The sequence below is a fragment of the Macrobrachium nipponense genome, chromosome 45 (genome assembly GCF_015104395.2).
Source record: "Macrobrachium nipponense isolate FS-2020 chromosome 45, ASM1510439v2, whole genome shotgun sequence".
NCBI classification, from domain to species: domain Eukaryota; kingdom Metazoa; phylum Arthropoda; class Malacostraca; order Decapoda; family Palaemonidae; genus Macrobrachium; species Macrobrachium nipponense.
In genome coordinates, this window is record NC_061105.1 from 8,479,175 (window position 1) to 8,494,174 (window position 15,000).

At 39.0% G+C, this 15,000-nt stretch overlaps 1 protein-coding gene across 1 annotated transcript in view; it reads left to right on the forward strand.

Annotated features, from left to right (window-relative positions):
• The window catches only part of LOC135214074 (putative proline-rich protein 21), a 14,378-nt gene extending 9,995 nt beyond the window's left edge, over positions 1-4,383 (forward strand). The window contains exon 2 of the mRNA XM_064248186.1: positions 2,845-4,383. Coding sequence (XP_064104256.1) covers positions 2,845-4,383 — 1,539 coding nt within the window. The remainder of the gene's footprint in view (positions 1-2,844) is intronic.
• The last annotated feature ends 10,617 nt before the right edge of the window (positions 4,384-15,000 follow it).

A 15,000-nucleotide genomic window follows, 5' to 3' on the forward strand; every position in this document is an offset into this window, starting at 1 on the left:
ATATATATATATATATGCCACACACACACACACACACACACACACACACATATATATATAATATATATATATATATATATATATATATATATATATATAGATATATATATATATATATATATACATATAGTATATATATATATATATATATGATATATATATATATATATATATATATATATATTTATATTTCGTCCTGTGATCGAAAATTAGAAAAACAAGATATTCCTGAGGAGGAGGATAAATTTCTCAACTCCTCACCCGGTGAGGAATTATTCTTTCCTCCTTAATGACTCATTTTATGTGCTTAATGAAGGTTGGGGAGATGAATGATTAACGGATTGTTGGCTATTAATCAGTCACCCCCCCCCCTCATCTGTGGCCGTAATTAGTCAGCGATTAAGAGAGGAAAGAATACTAATTGGGGGGAGGGGGGTAGTAGAATACTGAGGGGATGGGGAGGGTGGGTAAGATAGGAAGTATGGTGAAGACTGTCCACTGAGGAAAGCAACAATATTTTTATTCATTTATTTTTAATTCTTATTTTGCAGGCAATAATAATAATAATAATAATAATAATAATAATAATAATAATAATAATAATAATAATAATAATAATAATAATAATACTGTTAAAAGAATGGCAGAATTAAGCGAGTTGATTTTTATATTGTTTTATCTATTTTTCCTTACAATTCGCTTCTCAGGCTCAGCGATGTTTCTGAGTAACTGACCAATATTCATATTGGGAATTTTCAAAAATCATAAATGCTGAAGGTAATCTTTTATTGGAACAGGATATCAGGTCCAGGTCAAGCAGGGGTCGTCGTCAGTGCTGGTATTATTCCGTAAGCGTAGTTTAGTTCGGGGCCGGGTTCGTCTTAGGTTTAAGGGCTGGTATTGTGCTGGTATAGCTGGTTGGAATCACGTGATACCAGATATACCAGCTATTACAGCACCAATACCAGCCTTAACCGAAGACGAACCCGGCCCCTAACTGAACTACGCTTACGGAATAATACCAGCACTGACGACGACCCTGCTTGATCTGGACCTGATATCCTGTTCCAATAAAAGATTACCTTCAGCATTTATGATTTTTGAAAATTCCCAATATGAATATTGGTCAGTTACTCAGAAACATCGCTGAGCCTGAGAAGCGAATTGTAAGGAAAATAGATAAAACAATATATAAAATCAACTCGCTTAATTCTGCCATTCTTTTTAACAGTATTTGCCTAAAAACAGGGTCTTCTACCAAAATAAAATAATAATAATAATAATAATAATAATAATAATAATAATAATAATAATAATAATAATAATAATAATAATAATAATAATAATAATAATAACAGGTCACTATAGATTTTAATTTTAATAGATTCCTTAGAAAAAAAAATAACTATGAATTTAATTCTAGATAGGCTAAGGAAATAAGAATGAGAGGAGAGAGATGGAGAAGAGAGGAGAGAGAGAGAGAGAACGAGAGAGAGAGAGAGAGAGAGAGAGAGAGAGAGAGAGAGAGAGAATCTGGACATACCATTCATTCTAGATAGTCAATTTTACTTTTTATCAGTTTCAATTTTACTTAGGACCACAACAACAAACTTCTCTCTCTCTCTCTCTCTCTCTCTCTCTCTCTCTCTCTCTCTCTCTCTCTCTCTCTCTCTTACTTTACTGTCTGTCTCGCCTATCATTGGCCGTGACAGCCTCATTTCCTTGGCATTATTACATTACTTAAGAAACTTACGAGAGAAACCTGTTTCTTTCATGTCCTGATAAGACTGTGAGAGAGAGAGAGAGAGAGAGAGAGAGAGAGAGAGAGAGAGAGAGAGAGAGAAAGAGGGCAAGACCATACATCACGACTTTTTGGGATAAATATTTTGACAGATAGGCAGAATCACGACACAATTTATTGAGAGAGAGAGAGAGAGAGAGAGAGAGAGAGAGAGAGAGAAGAGAGAGAGAGAGAGAGAACGATTCATCAAACATGACTCCCAATTTGACTTTATGGAATATCGGATCCAAACGGATTAAAGCAGTTCACTTCTTTATCAGCGTTTGAAAGGCTTCTGTTTTGCTCTCGTGGACCTTTTTTTCTTTTTTTCTTTTTTGTCGCAATGAAGCTTTGAAATGATATTAATGGTTTTTATGACTCAGCCAAAAGGTTTCGAACGCTATTCCTTTACCATAATGTTTTGTGGTCGGTTTATACACATCCGACACCGCAAATATTTTCAGAACGTTTTCCCAGGCCCTTGAATATTATGACATTATATATATATATATATATATATGTATATATATATATATATATATATATATATAATCTGAAGTTATATATATATATATATATATATATATATATATATATATAATATAAATAAATAAAAAAAATAAAGTAATCTCCCACCCTAGCCGGGAGATCACTAAAGCTCTTGGGATCAGCTGTTGTCATTCTCCCAGCGGGAGATTAAATTGAGTTTTTATTATTTTTTTTTTAAGTTTTAATTTAAGTGGTTGTCATCTCGTCTCTCTATTTACAGGACGTTTCTCTCCCTCGCTTCGCTTTGGCCTGAAATAAATAACGCTTGGAATGCAAATCGTGGCGTGGAAGAGTTTGTCAATGGAATGCATTATATACTCGGGCGACAAGTTTGATTTCGGTTGTGGATGGTCGCCTCCTCAGCATTTGCAATGGGGCTCTCTGCTCTGTGTCTGCCCCTGGGGACCGCCTCTGAAGTTTTTACCCCCTGGGAGTATTTGTTTTTCCTTTGTTTTTTTTGCCCAATCCAACCTGAAGTCCTCAGTCAGAATCAGCTTCCGTTTTCTCATTAACAGGTCATTATCCACCACCAACACTCCTTCTTACAACCTAACAACCCACACTGTTACACCCACAACCCGACTCCCACAGTCATCCACCCGCAGCTTTTCCCCACAAGTATCCACTGCACCCACCACAGCCCTCCACATTCAGCCTTTCATCCACAACTCCATTCTAAAACCTCCACGTTCAACTTTACACCCACAATCCACAGTCCTCCACCCAAGAAATACACTCGCAACTCACAGTCATCCACCTGGCCTCTACCTACAACCTTACACCCACAGTCACCCACCTTGCCTCTACCCATAGCCATCCAACTTGCCTCTACCCACAACCTTACACCCACAGTTATCCACTTGGACTCTACCTACTACCTTACACCCACAGTCATCCACCTGGCCTCTACCCACAGTCATGCACCTGCCCTCTACCCACAACCTTACACTCACAGTCGTCTACTTTGCCTTTACCCACAACCTTACACCAATATTCATCCACTTGGCCTCTACCCACAACCTTATACCCACAGTCATGCACCTGGACTCTACCCACAACCTTATACCACCATAATCCATTTGGCCTCTACCCACAACCTTACACCCACATTCATCCACTTGGCCTATACCCACAACCTTACACCTACATTCATCCACTTGGGCTCTACCCACAACCTTACACCCACATTCATCCACTTGGCCTCTACCCACAATCTTATACCCACAGTCATGCACCTGGCTTCTACCCACAACCTTACACCCACATTCATCCACTTGGCCTCTACCCACAACCTTACACCCACAGTCATCCACTTGGCCTATACCCACAACCTTATACCCACAGTCATGTACCTGGCTTCTACCCACAACCTTTCACCTACATTCATCCACTTGGCCTCTACCCACAACCTTACACCCACATTCATCCACTTGGCCTCTACCCACAACCTTACACCCACATTCATCCACTTGGCCTCTACCCACAACCTTACACCCACAGTCATCCACTTGGCCTATACCCACAACCTTATACCCACAGTCATGTACCTGGCTTCTACCCACAACCTTTCACCTACATTCATCCACTTGGCCTCTACCCACAACCTTACACCCACATTCATCCACTTGGCCTCTACTCACAACCTTACACCCACAGTCATCCACTTGGCCTCTACCCACAACCTTACACCCACAGTCATCCACTTGGCCTATACCCACAACCTTATACCCACAGTCATGTACCTGGCTTCTACCCACAACCTTTCACCTACATTCATCCACTTGGCCTCTACCCACAACCTTACACCCACATTCATCCACTTGGCCTCTACCCACAACCTTACACCCACATTCATCCACTTGGCCTCTACCCACAACCTTACACCCACAGTCATCCACTTGCCTATACCCACACCTTATACCCACATCATGTACCTGGCTTCTACCACAACCTTTCACCTACATTCATCCACTTGGCCTCTACCCACAACCTTACACCCACATTCATCCACTTGGCCTCTACCCACAACCTTTCACCTACATTCATCCACTTGACCTCTACCCACAACCTTACACCCACATTCATCCACTTGGCTTCTACCCACAACCTTACACCCACATTTATCCACTTGGCCTCTACCCACAACCTTATACCCACAGTCATGTACCTGGCTACTAACCACAACCTTACACCCACATTTATCCACTTGGCCTCTACCCACAACCTTTTATACCCACAGTCATGTACCTGGCTTCTACCCACAACCTTACACCCACATTTATCCACTTGGCCTCTACCCACAACCTTACACCCACATTCATCCACTTGGCCTCTACCCACAACCTTATACCCACAGTCATGAACCTGGCTTCTACCCACAACCTTACACCCACATTTATCCACTTGGCCTCTACCCACAACCTTATACCCACAGTCATGTACCTGGCTTCTACCCACAACTTACACCCACATTCATCCACTTGGCCTCTACCCACAACCATACACCCACATTCATCCACTTGGCCTCTACCCACAACCTTACACCCACATTTATCCACTTGGCCTCTACCCACAACCTTATACCCACAGTCATGTACCTGGCTTCTACCCACAACCTTACACCCAGAGTCATCCACTTGGTCTCTACCCACAACCTTACACCCACATTCATCCACTTGTCCTCTACCAACAACCTTACACCTTCATTCATCCACTTGGCCTTTACCCACAACCTTACACCTTCATTCATCCACTTGCCCTCTACCCACAACCTTACACCTTCATTCATCCACTTGGCCTCCACCCACAACCTTACACCTACATTCATCCACTTGTCCTCTACCAACAACCTTACACCTTCATTCATCCACTTGGCCTTTACCCACAACCTTACACCTTCATTCATCCACTTGGCCTCCACCCACAACCTTACACCCACAGTCCTCTTTCCCCAAAACTAAGTCTACAACCCTCCAACCCCGACTCTTCCTTCACAACTTACACCCACAACCTCTACCTTCAACTTTGCACACACAACCTTACTGTCACAACCATCTACCTTCAACAGCCCTCCACCCACACCCACCACCCACAGCTAGTCTGATATGCGTCCTATATAAACTCAGTTAAAGGCTACAGTTAGAGTTACCCGTAGTATTAGGCCCAGAGTCTTCAAAGCAATGCACCTAACATTTACCTTACATTCAGATCAATATCAAACAATAGAAAGTGGATGCTAGGTGCAAAGCACTGTAGACGTTAGGCCAAATCCTACAGTAACTCTAATAAGTGTAGCATTTAACAAAGTTTTTGTAAAATGTATCTCATGGTTTTAATGGGAGATTTTTCTGCTTCTAGTTTTACTTTACAAATTCTCTCTCTCTCTCTCTCTCTCTCTCTCTCTCTCTCTCGTTGTTTATGGCAACACATTTTACGGACGATGCCAACCCTCCCTATTTTTCCGGGCTTGGGACCGGCACTGAATTGGGCTGGTGGGCAAGCCAGCCCAATTCAGTGGCTAGGTTAAAATGTTTTTCCCACAGCAGGAAAATGAATCAAGTCATCCAGTCAGACTCAGTTACTGAGCCCGTCCTGACTGGGACCAAAGGGCAAACATGAATGGGTCACAGAAAGGCCCGATGACCGTGGGATTGAACGCGCACCCAAAGCAACATAAGAGTCCACCACCATGAACACCTTCGGGGGTGGGGTTGGGGGGGGGGAAGGGGGAAGCCGTGGGGGGACGGCTTTCGAAGGTGGGGGAATCATGGGGTTCCTCCAATGCTGCTAAAGATGTGCGCTCAGTCCCATGGTCGTCGAGTCAGTCCGTGACTCATTCATGGAAGCCTTTTATGTGGGTGTTGCAGCTGGATTAGTCCTCCTTTTCCTCACGAATCTCGGCTCTGAGGGGGCTCAGTCTTACAGATCTCATCTTTCACTGCTTTGATGACTTTTTGTCATCGGGTTTTCCGGAAATCTCACAGTTCTCGTCAGAATCTCTATGAGTGAGTTCCGTCAACGTCTGAGTGAGGACGTCCCACTGTTTCGGGTAGTTGGTCCTATCCTGCTGGGTATCGCAGTATTTCCTGTGTTGTTTCTCCTTCCTCAACAACAGGTCCTCATCTTGCTTCTTTTCTTTTCATTGATGTTGTCAGAGTTTTCAGTTCCATGTCGCATTGCAATGTGGTGCAGATGGAAGTTCCTCTGAGCTGTCCCGTGGAGAAGCGTCATTAGCATGTATTTGTCCTGTTCCCTCAGAGCCTCTTCCTGTCTCCTTTGGCGCTCCATGAGACGCTGTTGCTCTTTTATCATCTTTTCCTCTTGGATCCTCCAATTTTCTTTCAGATTTTCACATTCCGTTCTAAGTTGCTGGAGCTCTTTCTCACCTTCCTGCAGTTTGTTCTCCATCTCCTTCCTCTGTTCTTGATGGTGTTTTTCATCTTTCCTCAGCGTCTCTAATTCTTTTTCCCTTTCTTGTAACGTTTCCTGCCAGATTACATTTTCCTGCTGTTCTTTAATCAGAAGATTGAGAGCATTTTCTAATCTGTCTTCCAACTCTAGCTTTTCAGCTCTGAGTTGTTCCTCTTTGTCTAAGAGATCTCTCAATTGGTCCTCCCTTTTAAGGACCTCTTCCTGGAAATTGTTTTCAAGTTTTGTCGCCTTCTGGCCTGCCTCCTCCAGTAAGGTGTCCAGTTCCTTGCCGTGACTGAGAGCGACGCCTAGTTCCTCGATAAGTTCTTCTTTTTCGCATATCAATTTCTTCTCCATGTTTAGGAGGTTTTCAATTTGGAGGTCCCTGTTATTGAGGTCTACTTTGAAGGTTCTCAGGGAAGTCGCCATCATCATTTCCTCTCTTTTTTTTTCTCTTTCAGAACAGTTTTCGATCTCCACCTTCCGCCCATGATGGATAGCATCCTGGAGATTCCTGTTCCTCTGTTTTTCCTTCCTTAAAGACTTCAGAAGTGAATTATTTTCAGTTGGGGTTTTGATTACGTCATCCTGAAGCGTGGCGTTCTCCCCTCCTAGTCTGAGACCCAGTTCCTCATCACTTGTAGTTCTGCCATAATCTCAGTTTTTGCTCTTTCTGCATTTAGAATTTCTGATGCAGATGTCAACTGAGAGTCTTTTTGGCGCAAAACTGATTGTAGGAACTGAACTTGATCTTCTAGTACCAAGTTCTTGTGGGTTTTCGTCTGCCAGGTTTTTTCTCAAGCTCACCATTTCTATCTTTATTTGGTCAGCTGCTACCATCCCTAAGTGTAGAGTTTTTCAGATTCAGTGAGCTCGAGTTTTCCTTGGGAGAGTTTCTTGGTTCTCTTGAATGGCCATCATTTGGTTTTCCAGTTCTTCTACAGTGCCTTCAATGGCCGTCATTTGCACTTCCAGAGTCGCCAGTTTCTCTTTGTCGTTCTCAGACTCTGTCGCTTGATGTGCCAGTAATTCTTGCAGATGGTCGACCTTCCTCTCCTTCTGGTCTAAGGCTCCCTGTATCTACTACGAGCCTCATCAAATCTTCATTCTCTGCGTCAAGAATTTTATTGAAAGTTTCTATGTTTTCTAGTTTGAGGCTCATTTCAGTTTCTTTCTCTATAGCGCACTGCAGATCTCTTTCTTTGTCGACCATCTCTTTCTGGAAGAGCCTTTTCATTTCCGTCTCGTCTTCGTCCCTTTTCTTGAGCAAGTTTTCAGTCTCCTCTTGTCGTCTCTCCAGAGATGCTATTTGTTCCATCAGTTCTTTGTTAAAGTTATCTGCTTTCTCTCTCGTCTAGAGCCCGTTCCAGGTCGTGTTGTAGGCGACGGTTTTTCAGTCAGAACTTGTTCTTTTTGAAGGCAGACGCTCTCGATTTGTCTATTCATCGCTGCTGTGTCGTCTGCCCTCTTTTCCAGTAGAATATCCTTGCCCTCAAGTTCTTTTTGAATCCGCTCTATCGTCTTTCCTGCTTCCTTCAAGAGCTGTTCCATTCTAGTGCCGTTAACCTGACTCTTTTCCAGGGATTCTTGCAACCTCTGCATTTCTACATCTGGTTGTTCTTGATATAGTGTGGGCAGGTCTGCTTCCTCCTCGGTGCTTTCCAGTTGTTCAGTTTCGGTGGTCTCTTCCAGTTCCGCGTCGCCGTCTTCCAGATCTTCCAGTTCTAGACTGTCTTCCAGTCTAGACACTCTGCTCACATCAGTTTCCAGTTCATTCTCAGTCTCGCTCAAATCAGATTCAAGGTGTTCTTCACTATCATTCATGCTGGTTTCATCGTCATCCTCACTTTCGCTCAAATTCATTTCATCGTCATCCTCACTTTCGCTCAAATTCATTTCATTGTTATCCTCACATTCGCTCATATCGGTTTCATCGTCATCCTCGCTATCATACGCATCTATACGTTCGCTTTCCATACATTTTTCCATTTCATCAGATCTTCGTTCAGACATTCCATACATCCAGCACACAGCAAGCGCCAAGGCTGCCAATAAGGCCAAACCTACAAGAGGTTTGGCGAAGGCAAAAGATGGCGCAGTCAAGCTGCTGTTGGACTGATCGACGACAATTTCTGGTTCGAGAGAATCAACAGCGGCATCAAGAAGAGCACCAGGTACTCGGAAACCACTGCTGACTCCACAACAGAAATGAAACAAGTCGTCCAAGATCATAGCGTACAAGTTGCCGTAGATGATTGCTAGTACCACAAGTAAAAATGCAATATAGCTTGAAACATGATGAAATGTTGACCATAGACTTTTGCTTTCTCAGTGCTAGTTTTTAAAACTTCCACCGACACAGGACTCGGATTTCGGAGCCGCTTCTTGAAGATCCGAGGAACGCATTCGGTTGCTGGCTCGGCTCCGATGGATTCTGCTTCTTCTTCTACTACTACTCTTCGCTGCTGGTGTGTGGTGAGAGTCTCCGGCCGCTCCTGAAGCCGAAGCTGCGGCCTTCACTTGTCCTCTTCTGGAGGAGAGGAGGAGGATGGAGGAGGAGGAGGTGAGGCTCTACGACGATTCCTCTCGGCCTCAGAGGAATGCTCGGAACGGAAATGTTTTTTCTTCACTTCTTCACCTCCCACGAAATCAACATTTTTATTTTTTTATTTTTCAGTTCAATTTTCCTGTCAGTAATAATAATAATAATGAATTTTATTTTTTCACTTATTCTCCTCCTTCGAAATCATGTCCAATATTCATGCAATAATAATAACAACAATAATAATAATAATAGCTTTATTGTTTATGGTTATATATATATATATATATATATATATATATATAATATATATATATATATATATATATATATATATATATATATATATATATATATATATATATATATATATATATATATATATACATACATATATATATATATATATATATATATATATATATATATATATCTATATATATATATATATATATATATATATATATATATATAAAGTGTGTGTGTGTGTGGCGTGTGTGTGAAAACTTTTATATAATTTACTATGATTATATTGTAGTAATGTTAACATTCAATTTCAGAATTTTCCTTATGATTTAGCTGTACATAAGTTATAAAGATGAAATAGCGTGCAATGAGACTTGCAATGTTTTATTATTATTATTATTATTATTATTATTATTATTATATTATTATTATTATTATTATTATTATTATTATTAAACTTTGACCTCGGGAGCCCTCAAGTAGTGGGGAATGAAAGTGATGATTCGTCCTTTTCGAAATCCGTTGTATTGACTTATATTTTGCCCCGCACTATTTTTGGCATTTTGTAATCTGTCATTTTAGCGTAATGAAACCGGGTTAAATTGTTTATTTGTAAAATTCTCATTGCATACTTCACTTAATGGATGGAAAATGCTAATTTTGGCTTGGTTCCTTTACCTCTGCTCCATAGAGTCTCCAAGCCAATTCCCAATCTTTTGTCCAAATTTGCTCATTAAAATAGACCACATCGCGGCTGACACTAAATGCACTTAATCTCTGTATAGTGGTTTGTTTTCCAACCATGATATATAGAAACTAAAGACAAAGCCATCTGGCTAATGACCAAATACTTGGTCTTGTTTTCAATTTAAAGGAAAAGATTGAAATAAGTAAGTCTGCACTTTTTGAACAATATATTCAGATAGAAATTGACAACTTTTGAATTTATTGTCTGTGAACCATGAGGTGTATAACTTGGAATACCCAGGATTAGAGTGTTGGTTTTAAAATTTGGTGTTGTGTCTCAGTCTAGGCAATGCAGTGTTCCTGCTGGCCCATGTCGCAACAGAGGGGTTGCTGGGAATCGATTCCGGTGTATTCCCTTGGACCATGGAACGGCGGAATAAATGTCAATTTAGTCTTGGAGAGAGAGAGAGAGAGAGAGAGAGAGAGAGAGAGAGAGAGAGAGAGAGAGAGAGAGATTGACGAGTTACTTTAAGAAGCTTTTATAGTTCAAATATGGTTGTTAATATTAGATTTCGTTCTTGCTATTGGAAATGTATTTCATTATTATTTTATTTTCGTTTTTAATTATTTTTCCTATAATGGAGGACTAGATTGTGTATGCATGTATACATACGTTCATGCTTGCACACGTACAGGCCTGAAAGTAATGTTGAATAAAGTTTAAGGTTATAGCATTTGTAATTTTTTTATAAGAACGGTAGAGAAAACCATTTATATTTATATATACAGTATAAATGAAGGTTTTTTTTGCCACGAAGGAAAAAATGAAAAAGCGAGTTAGCCGAGTTACTTTCGGACCGAAAAGTACTCGGCTAACTCGCTTTTTCATTTTTTTCCTTCGTGGCAAAAAAACCTTTATTTATACATAGCATCACGTTTTATATACTTCGTGATCAAGTTATTCATATATACAGTATATATATATATATCTATATATATATATATATATATATATATATATATATTATATATATATGTGTGTGTGTGTGTGTGTGTGTGTGTGTGTGTATGTTTTTCTGTCTGTATGTGTGTATACTTAAAATCACAATAGATGCACGTAACTTCAGTATATAAGCAAATACCGAAGTAAAATGAAAGGCAGAAATTCAGTATTTATACATATATATATATATATATATATATATATATATATATATATATATATATGTGTGTGTGTGTGTGTATATATATATATATATATATATATATATATATATATATATATATATATATATATATATATATATATATATATATATATATACTTATATTAATAACTTGATCACGAAATATATAAGACGTGTTGCTATGTATCACGGCCAATATAGTATAAGTCAGTCGGAGAGAAACGGCCGAGACAAATTTCGTGGCCACATCTCCAGAGAGACCTTAAGTTGTGGTTGTCGGCCACGGGTCACTTAAAAGTCTCAGGTGGGAATGTTGTGTCGGCGTGGGGTGAATAGTGGCCCACTCTGGAAGGTGAGTCACCGATAATCTCTTCTCCGTTTGACCTCTTGCTATGAATAAATAAAGGTAATGCCAAAGAGGAAAATGAAAAACGAGAACTGCCTGAGATCTTTTGGTCTTAACGACCCTTTACTAAGGGGAAGACAGATCAGAACAATGACAAACGCAGTACAGGCAAGCATATATAAACGGACATTACGGTATTAACAAGAGTTGCAGGTCACTTTAAAGAGACGAAAAAAAAATGCCCGTGGGCTAGATTCAAGATTTGAAAGCAACCACCCACAAGTGGTCACAGGTAAGATGGTCAGAAAACAATACATTTAGTTTTAAGCACAGAGAGGCATATAGAAATGTCTGTGTGGTTTTCTGACTCACTTACCTGTGAGCACTTGTGGGAGGCTGCTTTTAAATCTTGAATCTAGCCCACGGGCATTTTTTCTCGTTTCTTTAAAGTGACCTGGACCTTTTTTAATCCCGAAATATCCATTTATATATGTTTGCTTGTGTACTGTTATTTCTCATTGTTCTGATCAGTCAGTCTTACCTCTAGTAAAGGGTCGTTAAGACCAAAAGATCTCGGGTAGTTCTCGGTTTTCATTTTCCTCCGTGGCATTACTTGTATTTATACATAGCAACAGGTCTTATATATTTCGTGATCAAGTTAGTAATATGAGTGTATATATACGTATATATATATAATGAACTTCTGCCTGTCATTTTACTGCGGTACTTGTTTATATACTGAAGTTACGTGCATCTATTGTGATTTTTAATTATACACACATGTGGTGCGTTTTTGTAAGGTAGAGTGTTCGAGTTATATGATCGTTTACCTGCTTCTTCTTCTTGATAATTAGTTCTGCAGTCTGGTTCTATGTTTAACTTTAGGCTTCTTCTTAAGGTTAGTTTTGAATTAGTAATCTTTGTAGTCTTAGTCTCTCAGGAGAATTTTGAATGAGACGAACGGCAGTTTCTTTCTTCACTGTGGTAAAGTGTACAAGTACAAGTTACAACTATAAAGCTGATAAATCTCTTTTGGACCCTGGCAATATTTCTTCATTTCTGAACGACGGCTGCCAGTCCTCCCTGGCTTCTTCTGTCGTTCTGAAATTTAGCCACCCTCGGTTCGAATTCGGCACCACCTCCTTAGGCGGTATAAGTTCTGGTTCTCCTCCCAACTGGATTCTTGATTCGTGGAGTAGTTTTTTTCCTTATCTTTTCCCCATCCCCTTTTAGGTGGGGATAACATGTTAATTCCTCCTCTTCCAGGCGGAGTCAATAATTTAACATGTTAATACGTCCTCCTGGGGGCGAAGCGCCTCAGTGGCGTGGTTGGTATGGTATTGGCGTCCCACGTCGGTGGTCGCGGGTTCGATTCTCGGGGATTCCACTGAGGAGTGAGAGATGTGTATTTCTGGTGATAGGAGTTCACTCTCGACGTGGTTCGGAAGTCACGTAAAGCCGTTGGTCCCGTTGCTGAATAACGACTGGTTCCATGCAACGTAAAAGCACCATATAAACAAACCTCGTGGAGGCGGAGCTGCATTTTTGCTAGAAGCTGAGTAAGTTTGGTGCGAGGTCACAGGTCAAGGATTTTATGACGGTCTTAAGATTTTAATTGCGATGATGTTATAGTTCAACTTCCTGTGACTAAGGTGTTGTTGATCAAATTCTGGCTCACACACCAAAGCTCAATTCTCTTTCTCTCTCTCTTTCTCTTGTTATTTTCACTGTTCATATCTGATTATTCTCTCTCCTTCTCTTCCTCATTATTTTCACTGTACTTTGATTATTCTCTCTCTGTTTTTACGCTACCCTATCTACTATTATTTCTTATAGCTATCATTACATCACTCGGTCACTACCAAACATTGTCTCAATGTTTATATCTATCTATATATGTATATATATATATATAATATATATATATATATATATATTATATATATATATATATATATATATATATATATATTTATATAGAAAAATGGATATATGAAAAAACTAAAGAGTACAACAAAACATATATCAAAATTGTTCTCCCAACCAAGGAAGAAAGGATATGTTTAATAAAATTGTAAATAAAAAATCATAGTAAATGTTAAATATGACAACTCACAAGCATATCAAATTAAAGATGCATGAAATCATAAGCATAATAAATGAATACTCAGAATACAATATCTGAAAAAAAATGTTAGGAATGATGTGGATATTAAATGCCAATTATGGATCATTTCTTTTCATTTCTGTCATTATCCCTTGTATCTTTTTGATAATCAAATGCCTAACTATGATGACAAACAAAACAATAGTCACTATTATTATCAGCAGATTTACAAATGAAATAAATGGTGCTATCTGTTTCGTATGCAAGTAATAGTCATCAACAAAATTCAAGTTCTCAAGTTCCTTTAATTCTAGCTGAGACCATTTAAACTCATCTATTGCAAATATGTAATTCTTATATGGCATATGTTTGTTGAAATGGTATTCAGTGAAAAGGTGTAGTTCATAGTGTAATTGATTTGGTGTAATCAACTTACATGATGTTGCAAAAGACTTGATATTCTTAAATTTCAGTTGGGTGGTGACATTAGGACAAGTGACTGTGGCTATAACAGTATCTAATGAAAATATAAAAATGTCTTCATTAACTATAGTTGCTTCAAATGACTTACTAAATGACTGTGTACAAATCCTTTTCATGATTTTATTTTAAAATCAACTCTTGGATACAGGGATGATCTTATATAAGTTATCAATATCACATATATACTCTTTTTCCTTCAAAATTACACATTCATTGAATTGTTTATCAGTTAAAAAGGCTAACATTAATCCATGTTCTTCCAATGCAAAATGAGTACTAAGGCCCTTTCTAATAATGATCTGATTTTCAATATACATAGGAAAGGGATATATAGAAACTAGCACATTTGAAATTTTCTTATTGAAAGGTAGAACTAAAATAATTTTGTCATGGATTACTTTGGCACTTATCAAATTATAGTACATGAAAATATCTTCTGCTAAAGGTGTGCAATGCTTCTCAATTATATAAAACTTAATAATGTCTTCTAATTCTTTTGGAGTGATTAGTGTTGGGCTCAAAATACCTTTGTAAGCAAGTAAGACAGCATTGAGCATGTCTTTATGTTCATGTAGCATCACTTCAATTTCCAGTGCAAAGGTATTTAAAAACTATATTTTCAATCTTATTGAGTTCTTTTGTTACATTCTGATTTACTTGACT